The following is a 16,265-nucleotide window of genomic DNA, read 5'->3' as shown; positions in this document are numbered from 1 at the left end:
GCTACCTGATGTGAAAATATTTATGGTTCATTTTTTAAATAAAATTTTCTAAATATGACATCTTAAGAAACTTTTGGAATTAAATTCATGTGTCCTCTGATGTCATCATAATATCAAGAATTTTACATGTTAGGTTTTTTATGGAGTCCATTACCTATTTTAGTATTTGGAAGCTGATTTCAAGTAACAGCAACTATGATATAAATGTACTCTAAATATAAAAAAAATTATAAAATTTCAATCATTTTTAATGAAATATAAACACCAAAGACTTAACAAAAAAGAAATTCTGAATCTAAAACTATACATATAAATAACCATTACTACTTTTGAGCAGATTTCCGTGGTTTTACAAGGCATTTTCAAGGGAACAGAAAATATAACGATAAAAAAAAACAGACCTAATGAAACAGGACAATCACTTTACCAGTACTTCAAAAGCTTGGCCTGGACAATCCTAAATATAACATGCATCAAACTTGTAGCTAAATGTAACCTGAATATGAAGTGTTAATGAATAATATAAGTAAAATCATGCAAAATTGTAAAAAATCATTCTCTCATCTGTTGTAAGCTCAAAAGAAATATATGTTGCACAGGTATTCAAATTAGTCAGTCTGTGCTTTAATAATGGCCAAGACTTATTAGAATAAAAGTTTTATGGGTCAGTTTTTGTCAGTAAAATAAACTTCACTTCAAGGTGCATAAACAAGAAAATCAGATGCTTTGAGAGTTATTTTCTCATGGCTTGCACTCTAATTACATTCTATTAAATACAAAGTTCAAGATCTGAGAAAAAGTGAGTCAATTAAGCATTATAATTCATAAATAAGTCTATTCATGTAATGAAACAAGATAAGAAACGTCAAACTGCATGCGAGAAACTTCAAACATCAACCTATAGAATTAACGTTAAGTTTATATGCAAGAGCCGGTGCATAAAATTACAGATGCACATGCGTAACTGATTATAAAAAAAATCATCTCTCTAAACATACCTGAATCACTTGAGGCATCCAAAAGTCTTGCTTTTGATGTACTGCTGACGTGATCTCTGTACGAAATGCGGAACTGATAGGGAGTTGACGGTTCGAGGTCGCTGACTTGCAAAAGAATTTCGTCCATATTCTCAACCTTAATGTCACTAACAGAAACATTTTTCTCCATCCATGTCTGAGAATCAGGGCTATAGAGAACTTTCAAATGTTGGTTTTCATTTATCAGAATCTGCGACAATACAGATTCTGAAACACCCACTCTTATAACCACGCTTGTTGAGTTGATGGGTTCCACTCTCAAGATGGAAAGGTCAAAGGTACCTAAATCCTCAGCTCTATTCTTTTTCTCAAGGGTGCCAAAAGCTGTGCGACCATGGACTTCATCAACATGCGACGTATGATCTGTTTCATTATCTTTTCCTGCCATGTCATGATGCATGTGAACTGCACCATCCTCGTGCATGTGGTGTGTGTCATTTTCCCAGCCTGGCATGTTGTGATGCATATGAACGTCACCATCCTCATGCATGTGGTGTGTATCATTTTCCTGGCCTGGCATGTTGTGATGTAGATGGACTGCACCATCTTCATGCATATGGTGTGTCTCATTCTTCCAGCCTGGCATGCTGTGATGCATGTGAACAGAACCATCTTCATGCATGTGGTGTGTATCATTTTCCTGGCCAGGCATGTTGTGATGTAGATGAACTTCACCATCTTCATGCATGTGATGTGTCTCATTTTTCCCACCTGGCATGTTGTGATGCATATGGACTTCACCATCCTCATGCATGTGGTGTGTATCATTTTCCTGGCCAGGCATGTTGTGATGTAGATGAACTTCACCATCTTCATGCATGTGATGTGTCTCATTTTTCCCACCTGGCATGTTGTGATGCATATGGACTTCACCATCCTCATGCATGTGGTGTGTGTCATTCTTCCAGCCTGGCATGTTGTGATGTAAATGGACTTCACCATCCTCATGCATGTGGTGTGTCTCATTTTCCTGGCCTGGCATGTTGTGATGTAGATGAACAGTACCATCTTCATGCATGTGATGAGTTTCATTGTGTGAACCATCCATGTGATCATGTGAATGGGTATCATTTCCATGAGTATGGGCATGACTATGAAGTCCCTCCACATCATTCAAGTCAGGATGAATGTGTGTATGGTTCATGTCATCATGAGTATGAGGGAGGTGTCCACCGGGATGGGTGTGTGTTGTTCCATCTTCGTGAGTGTGTGTAACATTCATGTCATCATGAGTATGAGGGAGGTGTCCACCAGGATGAGAGTGTGTCATTCCATCTTCATGGGTGTGTGTAACATTCATGTCATCATGAGTATGAGGGAGATGTCCACCAGGATGAGTGTGTGTCGTTCCATCTTCATGAGTGTGTGTAACGTTCATTTCATCATGAGTATGAGGGAGGTGTCCACCAGGATGAGTGTGTGTCGTTCCATCTTCATGAGTGTGTGTAACGTTCATTTCATCATGAGTATGAGGGAGGTGTCCACCAGTATGAGTGTGCGTTATTCCATCTTCATGGGTATGTGTATTGTTCTTTTCATCATGAGTATGAGCGAGGTGTCCATCGTGATGGCTGTGAGTTGTGCCATCATCGTGTGTATGAGTGTTATTTTTCTTTCCATCCATATCATGAGAATGCTCTATTCCAAGTAAGTGTAAACGGGTGTGCTCATCAATGTCATTCTTCCCCTCAGAAAGCAATTCATCAGTTAGGTTTCTTTGCATTGCAGTTAGCTTAGATTTTAAGGTCTCCTTTTCTTCATCTGTCAAGTTCCTAGTTGTTATGTCTTTTTCCATTTCTACAACATCTTTCATCATCATCTCAATTTCAAGCATATTCTTTTTCAGCATATCCTTTTCTGAATCTGAAATGTTGGAATTTATAAGAACATTTTTCTCTTCAATCATGTTACGGAGTACTGTGTCCAATTGGCTTATGTTCTCCATCAACATTTCTCTTTCAAGTTCTGTCATGCGCTTCATCAACATCTCTTTTTCCATTTCTGTTGTGTTCTTCATCCTTTCTTTCATCATTATCATTTCCTTCTCCATTTCTGAAAAGATGTCCATAATTAGAGAGCTGAAGATTGACAACAACGACCACAGAAACTATTCAGGCCCCTACAGACAAGTTTTGTATTGGTAGGCAATACATAGTGCATCTTTTTTTAAATTATGCTTATTGATCCATATTTCAAGAGAATGAATGAAGACACGCTCAAGAGGCAAAGTGATCTGATTATTATCTTAATCCAAGAAGGAATTAAAATTAAATTTAGCACATATTAAGCATACATCTGATTTACAAGCATAAAGAAGGTTTGAATAAACAACAGCAAAAAAACCATAATATACTAAAATTATCCACTATTTCGATGCCTCAGTGATTAAAAACAATAACAATTCTGACTGAAGTTAATAAACTAATTATTAACAATTCTGACTGAAGTTAATAAACTAATTATAAGATCAAATTAGTGAGCCAACGCAACATTTTGCCTACGGCATTCTGTAAAAAATTCTAGAGAAGAAATAAAGTGCCTAGTCCCTTGATTTTAAAACTGAGTTCTGTCTTTATTACTGGAGCCTACATATGATATGAAGTTTAAAAAATATTCCTCAGCATCTTACAATATACAGCATGAAAAAGGCTTCAATGAATGACTAAAAGAATCTAAAGTAACTTCATTAGTGTTGATACCTAACTCACATATTACACTACTCCAAAACGAAAATAAATATGAAATATACCTGTAATGTTAGCTTTCATAACATCAGGAGTTTCTTCATCACAAACTGTGATTGAACAGCATGAATCTTCTGGATCTGGGAGAGTTTGACAATGTTTAGCTGTATCTGACACAAGTACTTTCAGAGGTGGACATCTGGAAGATAAAACGTAAATTTAAGTAAAAAGATACTAATTTCAATCTGCATGAGTTGGCAGAAACATACAAATATTCATTATCTAACCAGGTAAGGGTCAGGTGGCCAAATTCTTTGAATTCTTTGTTCTGTATACAAATGTTTAAGTTCTTTTTTCTCATCTGTAACCACTTTCATCCCAGTAGAAATGCACATCATCATTACAGTATGTGTACCAGGACCATGTTTGTTCTGGACTACTGAATACAGGGATAAGCTCATTTTTAGTTATACCATGTACCATTCATCAGTTGTGTCAAAAAATACACATAAGATAGAAAAAAGTCTCTTAGTTAACTTCTATGAATCCTGTTCTCTGTCTTTTACTTATCATTCACCCCTTCCATCTCTTTCTACTTAACAGTTCAACTCCTTTCACTTGACACTGCTCAGATTTTCATTTTTCGTTTAGTATAAATAGATCTACAAATATGGCTCACTGTCTCATTAAGCTGATTCATAAAGCTCATACTAATTTTCAAGCAATTCAAGGCCCAAAATCTTACCTTGGGACGCAGGAGACATCACCGAATCCCATGCAGACGCACTGTGTTTGGCACCCTTTGTAGAATTTTTCATCCTTGGCATATGTTACATTGTCGACAGTGCATCCGTCAGAAATTAGGGAAGGAGACCTACCCGCATCTCCCGCAGTTTCCGAAGTTGAGTTGCACACACGCAACATGCAACAAGAATCTTCAGGGTCTGGCGTGTACTCACAGCCAGGTTCCACCTTCGATCCATTCTTATGGGTGAACTCACAACGAGGCTGTGGAAACAAGAATATGTCAGCAAATAAATTATAATGAGAAAAACATTTTACCACTTAATCTTCTACAAGAAGCTGTGAACTAGCAATTTTCATATACAGTAACTAAGAGAAATACATAATAATTCTACTTCACTGGCTTAAAAAATAGACGATACCAAGTAAACATAGGAAAAATAATGACAATATACAGTAATAAAGAGCTTAATCTTGCAATACAAGTGAGCCTTGTGCAGTGCTTGACAGGTAGTTTGGTAGGGCAATGTCCAATCAGATAGTATTAAGTTTCTTCCTTGAACTTTTTCATCTTCTTGCTTAAATCTATTTCCAGCAAACTGTTTATCTATTTTTTTATTATTTTTATTTGCTCTAATTGTCAACATTTATTTTAGAACAACTTTTCAGGACAGCTCTATAAATCTAGACATGTGACTCAATGGTCCAATTAAACTACAGTACTGCCTTAGGTTAAGAAATTAAACCGTTCCGAAGCAGCCTTCGTAACCTGATTTTTTCATATCTAGAACTACGCTTTACATGTAAATTGCCAAATTCGTTCCAAGCCCTACAAAAACACCACAGCAAATTTTATAACAAAGCTAAATTGACCAATAAACAATGAAATACAACAATTTGGACCATTCAATACCTAACCTAACCATGGCTGAACCTGTAAATAAAGTGTATTAGTGTACAGGGTACAAGAAATACTGTACGTACATGTATGTATGGATGTAGTAACATGTAGAACCATACCTTTCGTGTGAGGCGATGTCCGAAAGTGGCGACAGAGGAGGACAAAAGGCAGAAAACATGAACACTTAACTTACGAAACACATTAAAAAATGGCAGAAAACATTAACACTAAACTTTACAAAACACATTACCAAATGGCAGAAAACATTAACACTTCTTGATCATCTCCATCTTCGTCTCCATAGAAAGCATCCTCTTCTTTCCGTGAACTTCAGCAACATTCTAGGGACCGATGGCTAATAACGTAAGTAATTAAGTTTACACACAGTACGATAAAGTAACTTACAGTACAATGAAAGCGAAATCACTAACACGAATTTACGTTAACAAACGAAATCTATGTGAATGAACAAATTCCAGGTGTTTACGATAACGCTGCCGCACCGAAATGGTCAAGGAACACCTTTACATAGAGGCATGATGGGACAGATGCTGATCAATAGGAAAGCAGGATCTTATGGTGGTGACTAGCATCAGGAACCAATGGGAGAGCGGGAGGATGGTGGCGAGTCTACTGAGTTGGCTGCGAGCGAGTTTTAAAATTGTTCTCGGCAGCCCGGGCGAATCTTGGACTTTACAGTACATACAAGCTTTCGCAACCTGAATTATTTTCGTACACAGTAGCAAAAAAATCTTCGTCTTTGCCTTCGTGACCTGGATTTTACGTACATAGGGACTTTCATATGAAGGGGTATGACTGTACTTTGTAATAATAATAATAATAATAATAATAATAATAATAATAATAATAATAATAATAATAATAATAATAATAATAATAATAATATACAGGCAAGAAAACATACAGAGAAGCATAAAATACAAACCTCACATTCTATTTCAGTGTTGTTATTACATGAACACCTATATTCACATTCATTGTAAAACACTTCACCAGGCTGATATGTGTTTGACTTGAAAGTGCATACGCCTTCCTTGATGTTTCTGGTAGGATCTGAAAAGAAATGACCAAATATCTATGAAACATCTAAGAGAGTACATATAACATCATAGTAGTTTTTACAGTAAATCAATTAATCAATTAACCAATAATTTCTAAACAAATAGGGAAATAACTAATGCCTATGGAGATTCAATAGAAAGACTTTTTAACGAAGGAAACTAAACAAATCTATTTAACACTTACCAGGAATGCAGCTATTTGGGTCTGAGGGTTTGCTTATGAATCCATCCAGACACTGGCAGCGTCCGAAGACTAAAGGAGTGTTGTCGCTGAGATTCAAAATATCTACATTCATGGTGTGTGATACGCATACAGCATTTGCACCACAGACAGTTTGCGAGCAGTTGTCATTTGCTGTGAAGGAAGAGTGAATTTGTCATACATTTATGTAACCACAGAAGAAATAATTAATCTCATATCCTTAGCATATCCGAATACAAATGATAGCTATTAAACTTATGAGTAACAACAATAATTTACTTACTCATGTTGGTAATTGAAGTACCATTTTCAACCTCAGTGACAGTAGAGTCTCCTGAGGCACACTGGACCATCACACAACACTCATCACCCTCTTCAGGGACCTCTCGGCACAAGGGATCATCTTTGAAGTAATTAACCCTGTTGCAAAGTAAAAATTTTTTATTACTACAACATATAACTAAAAGGAAAAATTTCTTCACCAAAAACCTCAACAAATATAACTAACAGGGGGTTCTGTAATTACTACTGTACAAGTTGTTCAACTTTGCGTATTATTTACCAGTGTCATCCATTCAAACAGTATTAAATATTCTTTTAAAAACCCCAACCAAATCATTTTATTAAGTAATATACATTTTGATTTTATTTGTTATTAAAGTGTTTTCAACAAAATAGCCAGATATAAAATCACCACAAAGTTATTACTCTTTAGGATATCTAGAAATTATAGTGAAGTTTCCAAATTCAAAATAAAAAGATCCATGTACCTGAAATATGGGATGGAACACCTTTCAAAGCACTTAACATCTCCACTGACCAAACACATGCAGCGTTTTTCACAGCCGATGAAGAACTCCCCCACAACATGTGATTCATTATTGTACAAACATCCAGCTGTTTAAAATAAAGGAAATATTATGCGCTGTCACACAGTAAAACATTGAATAACAGCCCTTGTAATGTATTATATGCAGTGCTCCACAAAAATGAAAGAATATTGAATTATATTAAATCAAATGTCCCATAAAATGAACAAGAGCTAGAATTAAAAAGCTACATTTAGGCACGAAATAAATGTTATCTTCATAATATAAATACAAGTATAAGCTCAAGTCACACTCTACCAATCATATTAACTCCAGTACAAGTTGCATCAGTTACCACTTTACTTACTAATCCTCATTATTTTAAAGTGTAAGTTAAAACAAAATTTACTAGTCATCACAATATTAAACTAAAAACATATGTAACTTGCATAGCACTTAATTTACTAGTTATCATATTTTCAAAACAAAGGTATCCTTGTACAAAAAAAAAGGAAAACAATCACCTTTCACTTGATTAATCACACATTACATAAGTCTTTACTTACGTTGGGTTCTAACTGTGAGTGTCTCTGTTGACTCTCCTGGGCGGCTGTCATCTGTTTCATCATATATGCTTACCCGGACCTTATCAAATTAAAGAAAATTAGTTGAGAAGTGGATTCAGATACCAGCAATCAAAACATAATGAATAAACAAATGATTACACTTCACAATTTTTTTTATTCAATATTGTGGTCTGAACTATAAAATCCAATGCAGTGAATAGTCATATTTAACCACTTGTCCCTTTGTAGCAAGTACTATGTCAGGGTTAGAAATTTTTTTATCACATTGAGTAGCAGATTTACAAAAATGAGCACTATTCAGTTAGATCACAAGTTATTTCTATAACACTGTTTAGAATGAAAGAGAATTACAAATATTTCAGTAAAAAAAATAGCTTTGGAAGCTTGAACTCTGATACCTTGTATAGTAGTTACATGTTAATGAAAATAATGTTTTAAATTGAAAATGAGATGAATGCATATTGTTGTTAATCTTTCATTGAACTGTTTTATACATGGTATTAAGATTTTGTCATGAAAAAGGAAATACAAAACCAAAACACACTAAAATGCATTCTGACAAATACAAATTATTGACATGAAATTGGAATACGAAATTTAACCTACTTTAATTTTTGAACTACCAAAAAGTAACACTTCAATAATTGTCAATTACATTTTAAGTGTTAAGATTCTTTAGGGCTGGCCAAAGCAAATTGTGTCAAAGAAGTTCCATAAGTCAAGGTGGAAATGCAAACTGATTTATTTTATAACTGGTACTAATTAATTACATATAAACTCTAGCTTCTTCCTTAGAAGATGTTTTTAATGGAATGTCAACATTATACTTTTACCCCTTTCAAACTACTGAATTACTTTATTCTGATTTCCTACTTCTTTACTAAATCTTATATAAAAACCACAACAACAACCAAAATCCTACCTCATATATGGTATTTGGTTTTAAATTGTCAACCGTATGTTTGGGGATTTGCCCGGTTGGTAGCTCCTTTCTCATCCAAGGTGTTTCAGGGCCAGCAGAACCCACTTCCTTCTCCTCCCGGTATTCCACAACATAACCTCCTTCATGTGTCTTGGCCCTGAAATAACAATGTAGGCGTGTTACAAAAAAAAAAAAAAAAGACAATCATCACGTGAATGATGACAAATATCAACACACTTGATAAGACACGTCATATAAATCGCATATAATAATGATGCAATAATAAATGTCTACTATCTAAGATCCTTTAATGACTAAGCACATACGGAAGGATCAACAGCACTTTGAGAAAACAGCCTTATTTCATGGCCATGGTGATAATTACCAGTTTGTAATGACCCCCTTGAAAATGATATATGATTAAAACTGAAATGCCTGTTGCAACAGAACAACAAAAACACTGCTCATAAGCAATCTACCATGACACAGGAATATAAAAGATGCAAAACTACAGACTGCTGTATTACAAAAAATGGGGCTTCTCACCAAAAAAAAAAAGCCATCAGAATTCATGACTTGAATAATTTGAGCAGTACTTTGCTCTTCCATGAGAGTGACCTTTGTTTACAGTCGTTTTATACAATAAAATTTGGCTTTATCATCCACAGTTATTACATTATGAAAAAACTGAAGAGCCTCAGGCCTACCGACCTATTCTTCACTGAGCAGCTTAGCAGATTAATGGTCTGTTCGTTTACTCTATACATATGTGTCCACATATTAAATACTACTACTACTACTACTACTACTACTACTACTACTACTACTACTAATAATAATAATAATAATAATAATAATAATAGTACCTGAAGTCATCCCAGGCAAGGGTAACTGAGTTATGAGTTTCTCCTGTAACCAAAAGCTTTGGCTGGCCTGGAGTCCGTTTGTCATCAAGAATCACAGGATTAGTATCTTCTGCAAAGGAAAATTCAGCATTTAGAATAATATGAAAACACAATATCATGCCACCTTCACTTACTGTAATGTGATCATAGTCTAATATACAATAAATATTGATTTACCAGTATTGTATGCCGTATCATCTTTCTCTATCTCAGCATAAGAAAAAAAGTTTCTCACTGGCACTGAGTTAATGTCAATAAAAATTATACTGCATATCTCAATGCAGTCTTGGAGGTAATACACTCTCAGGTTTAAGTACAGACACAATTCAGTCCACGCATAGCATTAAAAAATAACAAGAAAATGTTTTCCAGAGGAATAATTAACTAAGGACAAAAGAACATGTCAAAGGGTCAGAAAAACATGTCATTCCCAAAGTTCCTTAATTTCACTTCAAGTTTTCCTGTTGGTTTTGTAATTTCATAATACATATAACCTTCATCTAACGCATCTTCCCCTGAGAAACAGGAGGAGGAGGAGGAGGAGGAGGAGGAGGAGGAGGGAGGAGGAGGAGGTAGGAGGAGGAGGAGGAGGAGGGGAGGAGGAGGAAGAGGAGTAGGAGGAGGAGGAGGAGGAAGTGAGTGAGATGGTAAAGGGTTGAACCTTTTGCCACAACCTTGAACTCTGGTCTCATTAATCATCACCTGCCATTATCTTCCCTTAACCCATAATGGCTCATCACTACTATCTCTCCTACCACAACACCACAACACTACTATGAGTTTTCTCTCTCTCTCTCTCTCTCTCTTAGGAGCTACCGTATGCTACATCCAGGAATTAAGGCACAGGAAAGGAATGAGGGAGACGCTATGAGGGCGAAACACACACAAAAAAAAAAAAAACTACAACGACCTGAAGGTGCTGCATTACTTAAGAAAAAGTACTGCACAGGTAAAAGAAATACCTTCGAACCTAAGAACTTTATCAAGTCCACAAGGATTCGTAAAATATAGAAGTTCTTCTAGACTCGAAAAGATCATTTACATACAGCACATCTCCATTTTCTAGAATTAAATGTCTTCATTCAAATTGCTTGTCCTTATCACCTCAATATGAATAGAACTGAAGCTTCCTGAACATCTTTCGCCTCTATTGCTTTACTCCTGAACTTTCAAAAGATTGAAAAAATACTGTCTACTGTGCCTAACTGCAAGTAAACCAAAAATCCACGAATCTGTATTTCATATAAATCTCAAAAAACCCATTTTGGAAAGCCACACATCTGCCAGATCTGGGTTCTACGAAGGTGTATTAGTGTCTCATCTATATATATATATATATATATATATATATTTATATATATATATATACTGTATATATATATATATTATATATATATAATATATATATATATATATACCAATATTTTACTTGTTAATATTCCTAAAGCGGAAATGATTCATTTATCATTCAGGACCCTCCCAACCACAAGGAAAATTTCAAGGTTACGTGAACTATATTTCATCCATATGTGTGTTTATAAGGATGTGCACCATCATAATGTGTCAGCTCAATTCTAACCCTAGTTCCAACCGGAGCTATTTAGATGAAATAAACGTTACAGAACGCAACCATTCTTCGTCGTATTCTAGGAAAAGTGAACAAAAAAACTATAAAAACCAGCGGAGTGAAGCGCATTGAACGCAACCATTCTTCAATGTGATTACGTTCCCACCGTACTATAATTTGCAATGCGACATTACTGGGCTGCAAGAGATGCTCTCTGTACGGCAGTCGTCTAGCAACGTATCATTACTATCGTTTCTCTTCTCTTCAATTTTTCTTCGCTCACACTCGACATTATTCATCGGTTCCACTCAGTCGAGCGCATTCCTGCCGAAGCCGACCGTGACCTTGAACCGTAAATATATCCGAAGCGAACGAGCCCACGTAAACAATGAAGCTTCTGCATTGTTATCTTCTTCAGGAGACAGTTGAGATCCCAAAGTCTTTTATTTTCCTCCATTATAAAAAAAAAATACTCCTCAATTTGTCAGCGTGGAATTCCTCTCTCTTTTTCTCTCTCTTTTCGTAAGCCAATACAGCTTCGCCAATCTTTTTCAAAAAATATAACATAAAAAATATCGTGGTCAACTTAAATTTATTTTTATTCTATTTTCATCCGTTATAAAAAAAAAGAATACTCCGAAATTTGTCAACGTGGAATTTCTCTCTCTCTCTCTCTCTTCATAAGCCAATACAGCAGCTTCACCAATCTTTTAATAAATATATAGTAAAAATATCAGGGTAAAATTCAATTCAAGTTCGGTCTCCACCAAGCTTTTTTTTTTTTTTTCTTAACAAGTTCGCGGACATCTTGGTCAAATCCAAACCTCAGTTCTCTCTCTCTCCTCTCTCTCTCTCTCTCTCTCAAATAAATAAAAGAAAATCGAAAAAATAAAGTACAGTAGTCAAATCCAACCCCAGGTCTCTCTCTCTCTCTCTCTCTCTCTCTCTCTCTCTCTCTCTCTCTCTCTCTCTCCCTGAAGCCATGATTGCTACCTGTCGTCTACAGCGCTTGCATACAGAGTTCCTCCGGGACGATTATTTGGCTGAACGACGAACATACATGTCTTGGTTTGTGCATACACCACTGAACGAAAATCATACAGAATTCATTCATTTAGTTATTCACTACTTGAAAATGCATGTATTCATGATACGCAGCTTTAAGGAATATGTATTTGTTGTTTTCTTATTATTTGCGAACGGGAATTACTCTACCAGAGCCAAAATTTTACACGTATGTCATGCAAACAACGTGAAGATTAACACCCTTTCTCTCTCTCTCTCTCCATGAGAAGTTCATGGCTCAATCTCTCATGGTTTTACTTATGGAATAATAATTAAGAAATGTTAACTTCTTAATCAAACCCGCCCCACCTCTCTCTCCTCTCTCTCTCTCTCTCTCTCGCTCTCTCTCCTCCTCTCGCTCTCTCTCTCCTCTCTCTCTCTCACTATATATATATATATATATATATATATATAAACACTATATATATATATATAATATATTCTATAATATATATCACACATAACACTTTATACATAAATATCTATATAATATACATCAGAAGTTCATACCTCAATTTCTCTGCGTCTTCCTTTTAGAATTATATTTTCAACAACTGAATTCCTATTTAAACTATGCTACACCACCTACCTTTTTTGCACTCGTAGGTAACACAGCACTCTGGGTCCTCAGGATAGGGTACCTCTGTGCACAAGGGATCCTGGAATAACAAAATTAAATTACGTGAGTTTGCGATGTCAAAACTAACAAAAATCCGAGACACAAAACATAATTGTTTTAAAAGTTTATTACTTAATAAAATATTCTTTATTTATTATATATATATATATATATATATATATATATATTAATTATATATATATATATATATATATACATATGTTAGCATTAAGGTACAAATGTCCTTTAATGTCCAATGAGCTCTACCTCGGAATTAACATATTTTTATGTATGTTAACCGAAGGGGAATTTTTGAGTTGATAATAAGTACGTCGTTCTCGTGGGATCGAACCAAGGAAAAGACAGGTATACTTAAGACTGCAGCGACACGCCTTAAACCACACGGCCATCAAGGACATTCGTAGCTTAATGCTTGTATATGAATCATGGTGATGTGATAAATTCATTCATACATACATACATACATACATATATATAATATATATACATACAATATATATATACATACATACATATATATATATATATATATATATATATATATATATATATATATATAATGTGTGTGCGTTTGTGTGTGTATGTGTGTGTGCATGTGTATGTATATAAATTCTTCTGTTAAAACATGATACATCAGTATAAAAAGGCCCATTAAAACACCATATTTCGGTGGAATTACTTCCATCTTTGTCAAAAAAGTGAATGACAGTAGGCATTTCATTAGTGAAATATATAGTGGGAGATAAGTAAGCCCTTAGGTGATGCCTGGGGACACCGCTAAGCCATCGTAGGTTCTATTAACTATCTTAATCCGCTTCGTCGTTGCCTTAAGGAAGATGTTGTCAAACTGGTCAGAGTCCCAGGCTCCACTGGAAAGGTTGATCCTTTTATCTTGTTGTTTTATTGGTGAAGATTCTACCATCTGACATTTGTGTATATACATACACACACACACACACACACACACACACATATAAATATGTATATATATATATATATATATATATATATATATATATATATATATATATATATATATATATATATATAGCCTAAAGACTGACAGATGAAAACGAATACAATTCTGAGCTTCCACATATGACGGCAAAGTATGACGGATTACTTGACAGATGGAGAAGAAACTCGTCTTGAGAGCACTGGACCATACATAGACATTCATCTACTCCTGTCTGAGATTGAGTCGGGACGGGAAGCAAGAAAGAAATAATAAAAAATTAAAAAAAAAAATGTAAAAATAAAGAATTCAAAAAATATTCTCCGAGAGATCAAACTTCCATAGACACTGTTGAGTAAAGTAACAGGATTCGAGAGCATAATCACCCAGGATATGAACGGATTTATTTGTAGGAAATGAGAAAGGAAAATGGTATTTGGGGAATGAGTATGAGGAAAGGGGAAGATGAAGGGGGGAAAGGGAAAGATGGAGAAGCGGTGAAAGATTAAAGAAAAAGGGAAAGTGTGAGATTTGTGTATAAATATATATAATGTTTTTTCAAGTACTGATATAAAACAAATGTACATATACAGAATACAAATCGTGTCAAAAAAATTCGAATGAAACAATATAAAACTATACACTAAGAAAAAACTAGGAGAAAAATATTAAAATAAACTTTAAAAAAAAGAAAAAAAACTGACAGTACTGAACGAACTTAACCAAAAAACTCAACCAACCCCCTAACATCACCAAGACGAAGTTCCGCATCTTTAACCACACAGTAAGACAAAAACGAGAAGAAGAAGAAGAAAGCAAGGAAGAAGAATAAGAAGAAGAAGAAAAAAAAGAAGAAGAAGAAGAAGAAGAAGGAATTCGACAATGTGGATAAATACTATTCTATACAGTAAAAAAAAAGTTGAAAAAAGGAAAAACGGGCCTTGCAACAATATGACAGATGATGATGCAATCGTGAAACCAACTGCAAACACCGTTATGTTTCGCACTTGATCTCCTAAGTGAAACGGAGGACGCTACCGCGCAAGTCCGGATGACTGAGGATGCAACTGCGCATGCCTCAATGATTGAGGATGCCTCTGCGCATGTCTGAATGATTAAGGAAGCAACTGCGCATGCCTCAATGCCCGTGTGATAGGGACGAATCGACCGCCAATGAGGCGCGTTGATTGGAGAAGAGGTTTCCCGCATTCAGGGTCTCTCTCAGGTGTGGAATTCAATATATATATATATGTATATATATATATATATATATATATATATATATATATATATATATAATATTGAATTCCACACCTAAGAGAGACCCTGATTGCGGGAAACCTCTTCTCCAATCAACGCGCCTCATTGGCGGTCGATTCGTACCTATCACATATATATAGACATATATGTTATTATATATATACATATATATATATATATATATATATATATATATAGATATATATATATATATATATATATATATATATAGATATATATATATATATATATAATATATATAATATATTATGTATGTATGTATATTTCACAACCGTAGGCCTAAGCGCATACGTGGTGTACTATATACATCTCGTTGGGTGTAAAAATGTAGGCCGTGTGAGGAAAGGTACACCGTATGTGCACAAGTATGTATACACACGTGTGCGAGTAATGGTCAATATAATAGTTCCCATTCAGAAATTACTATGAAGAGCCTCAAATATTCTTAATATATTACCAATATATTCTTAATATATCAGTAACATGCTCTTCAGATAATACTACGCTGTTCTTAAGATATTACCAAAATGTTCCTAAGATACTACTAAACTATTTTTAAGATACTAAAATGTTCTTGAGATATTACCAAAATGTTTCCTAAGCCTACTACTAAAAAACTATTTTTAAGATACTAAAATGCTCTGAAGATAATACTCATATATTCTTAATATTACTAAAATGCTTTGTAGATAAAACTGAAATATTCTTATGACATTACTAAAGTATTCTTAACATAAAACTCAATATTCTTAATACTAATAAAATGCGCTTTAGATAATACTCAAATATACTTAATATTACTAAAATGTTCTTTAGATAATACTCAATTATTCTTAATATTACTAAAATATTTTCAAAATGATACTCAAATATTCTTAAGATAC

General features: G+C 34.5%; 1 protein-coding gene across 4 annotated transcripts in view; it reads right to left on the bottom strand.

The window, feature by feature from the left end:
- LOC135203613 (uncharacterized) overlaps window positions 1-16,265 on the bottom strand; it is a 240,818-nt gene that overhangs the window by 14,444 nt on the left and 210,109 nt on the right. For all 4 annotated transcript variants that reach the window (XM_064233440.1, XM_064233439.1, XM_064233442.1 and 1 more), the window contains 11 exons: window positions 13,095-13,164; window positions 9,835-9,943; window positions 8,969-9,125; window positions 8,026-8,104; window positions 7,421-7,547; window positions 6,934-7,070; window positions 6,633-6,803; window positions 6,313-6,440; window positions 4,467-4,729; window positions 3,787-3,920; window positions 999-3,089 (listed from right to left, as the gene is read on the bottom strand). In XM_064233440.1, coding sequence (XP_064089510.1) covers window positions 999-3,089; window positions 3,787-3,920; window positions 4,467-4,729; window positions 6,313-6,440; window positions 6,633-6,803; window positions 6,934-7,070; window positions 7,421-7,547; window positions 8,026-8,104; window positions 8,969-9,125; window positions 9,835-9,943; window positions 13,095-13,164 — 3,466 coding nt within the window. The remainder of the gene's footprint in view (window positions 1-998; window positions 3,090-3,786; window positions 3,921-4,466; window positions 4,730-6,312; window positions 6,441-6,632; window positions 6,804-6,933; window positions 7,071-7,420; window positions 7,548-8,025; window positions 8,105-8,968; window positions 9,126-9,834; window positions 9,944-13,094; window positions 13,165-16,265) is intronic.

This window comes from Macrobrachium nipponense, chromosome 36 (genome assembly GCF_015104395.2).
Source record: "Macrobrachium nipponense isolate FS-2020 chromosome 36, ASM1510439v2, whole genome shotgun sequence".
Classification (NCBI taxonomy): Eukaryota; Metazoa; Arthropoda; class Malacostraca; order Decapoda; family Palaemonidae; genus Macrobrachium; species Macrobrachium nipponense.
The sequence above is the reverse complement of the archived record's forward strand: the minus strand, read 5'-3'. Positions and strand labels throughout refer to the sequence as shown.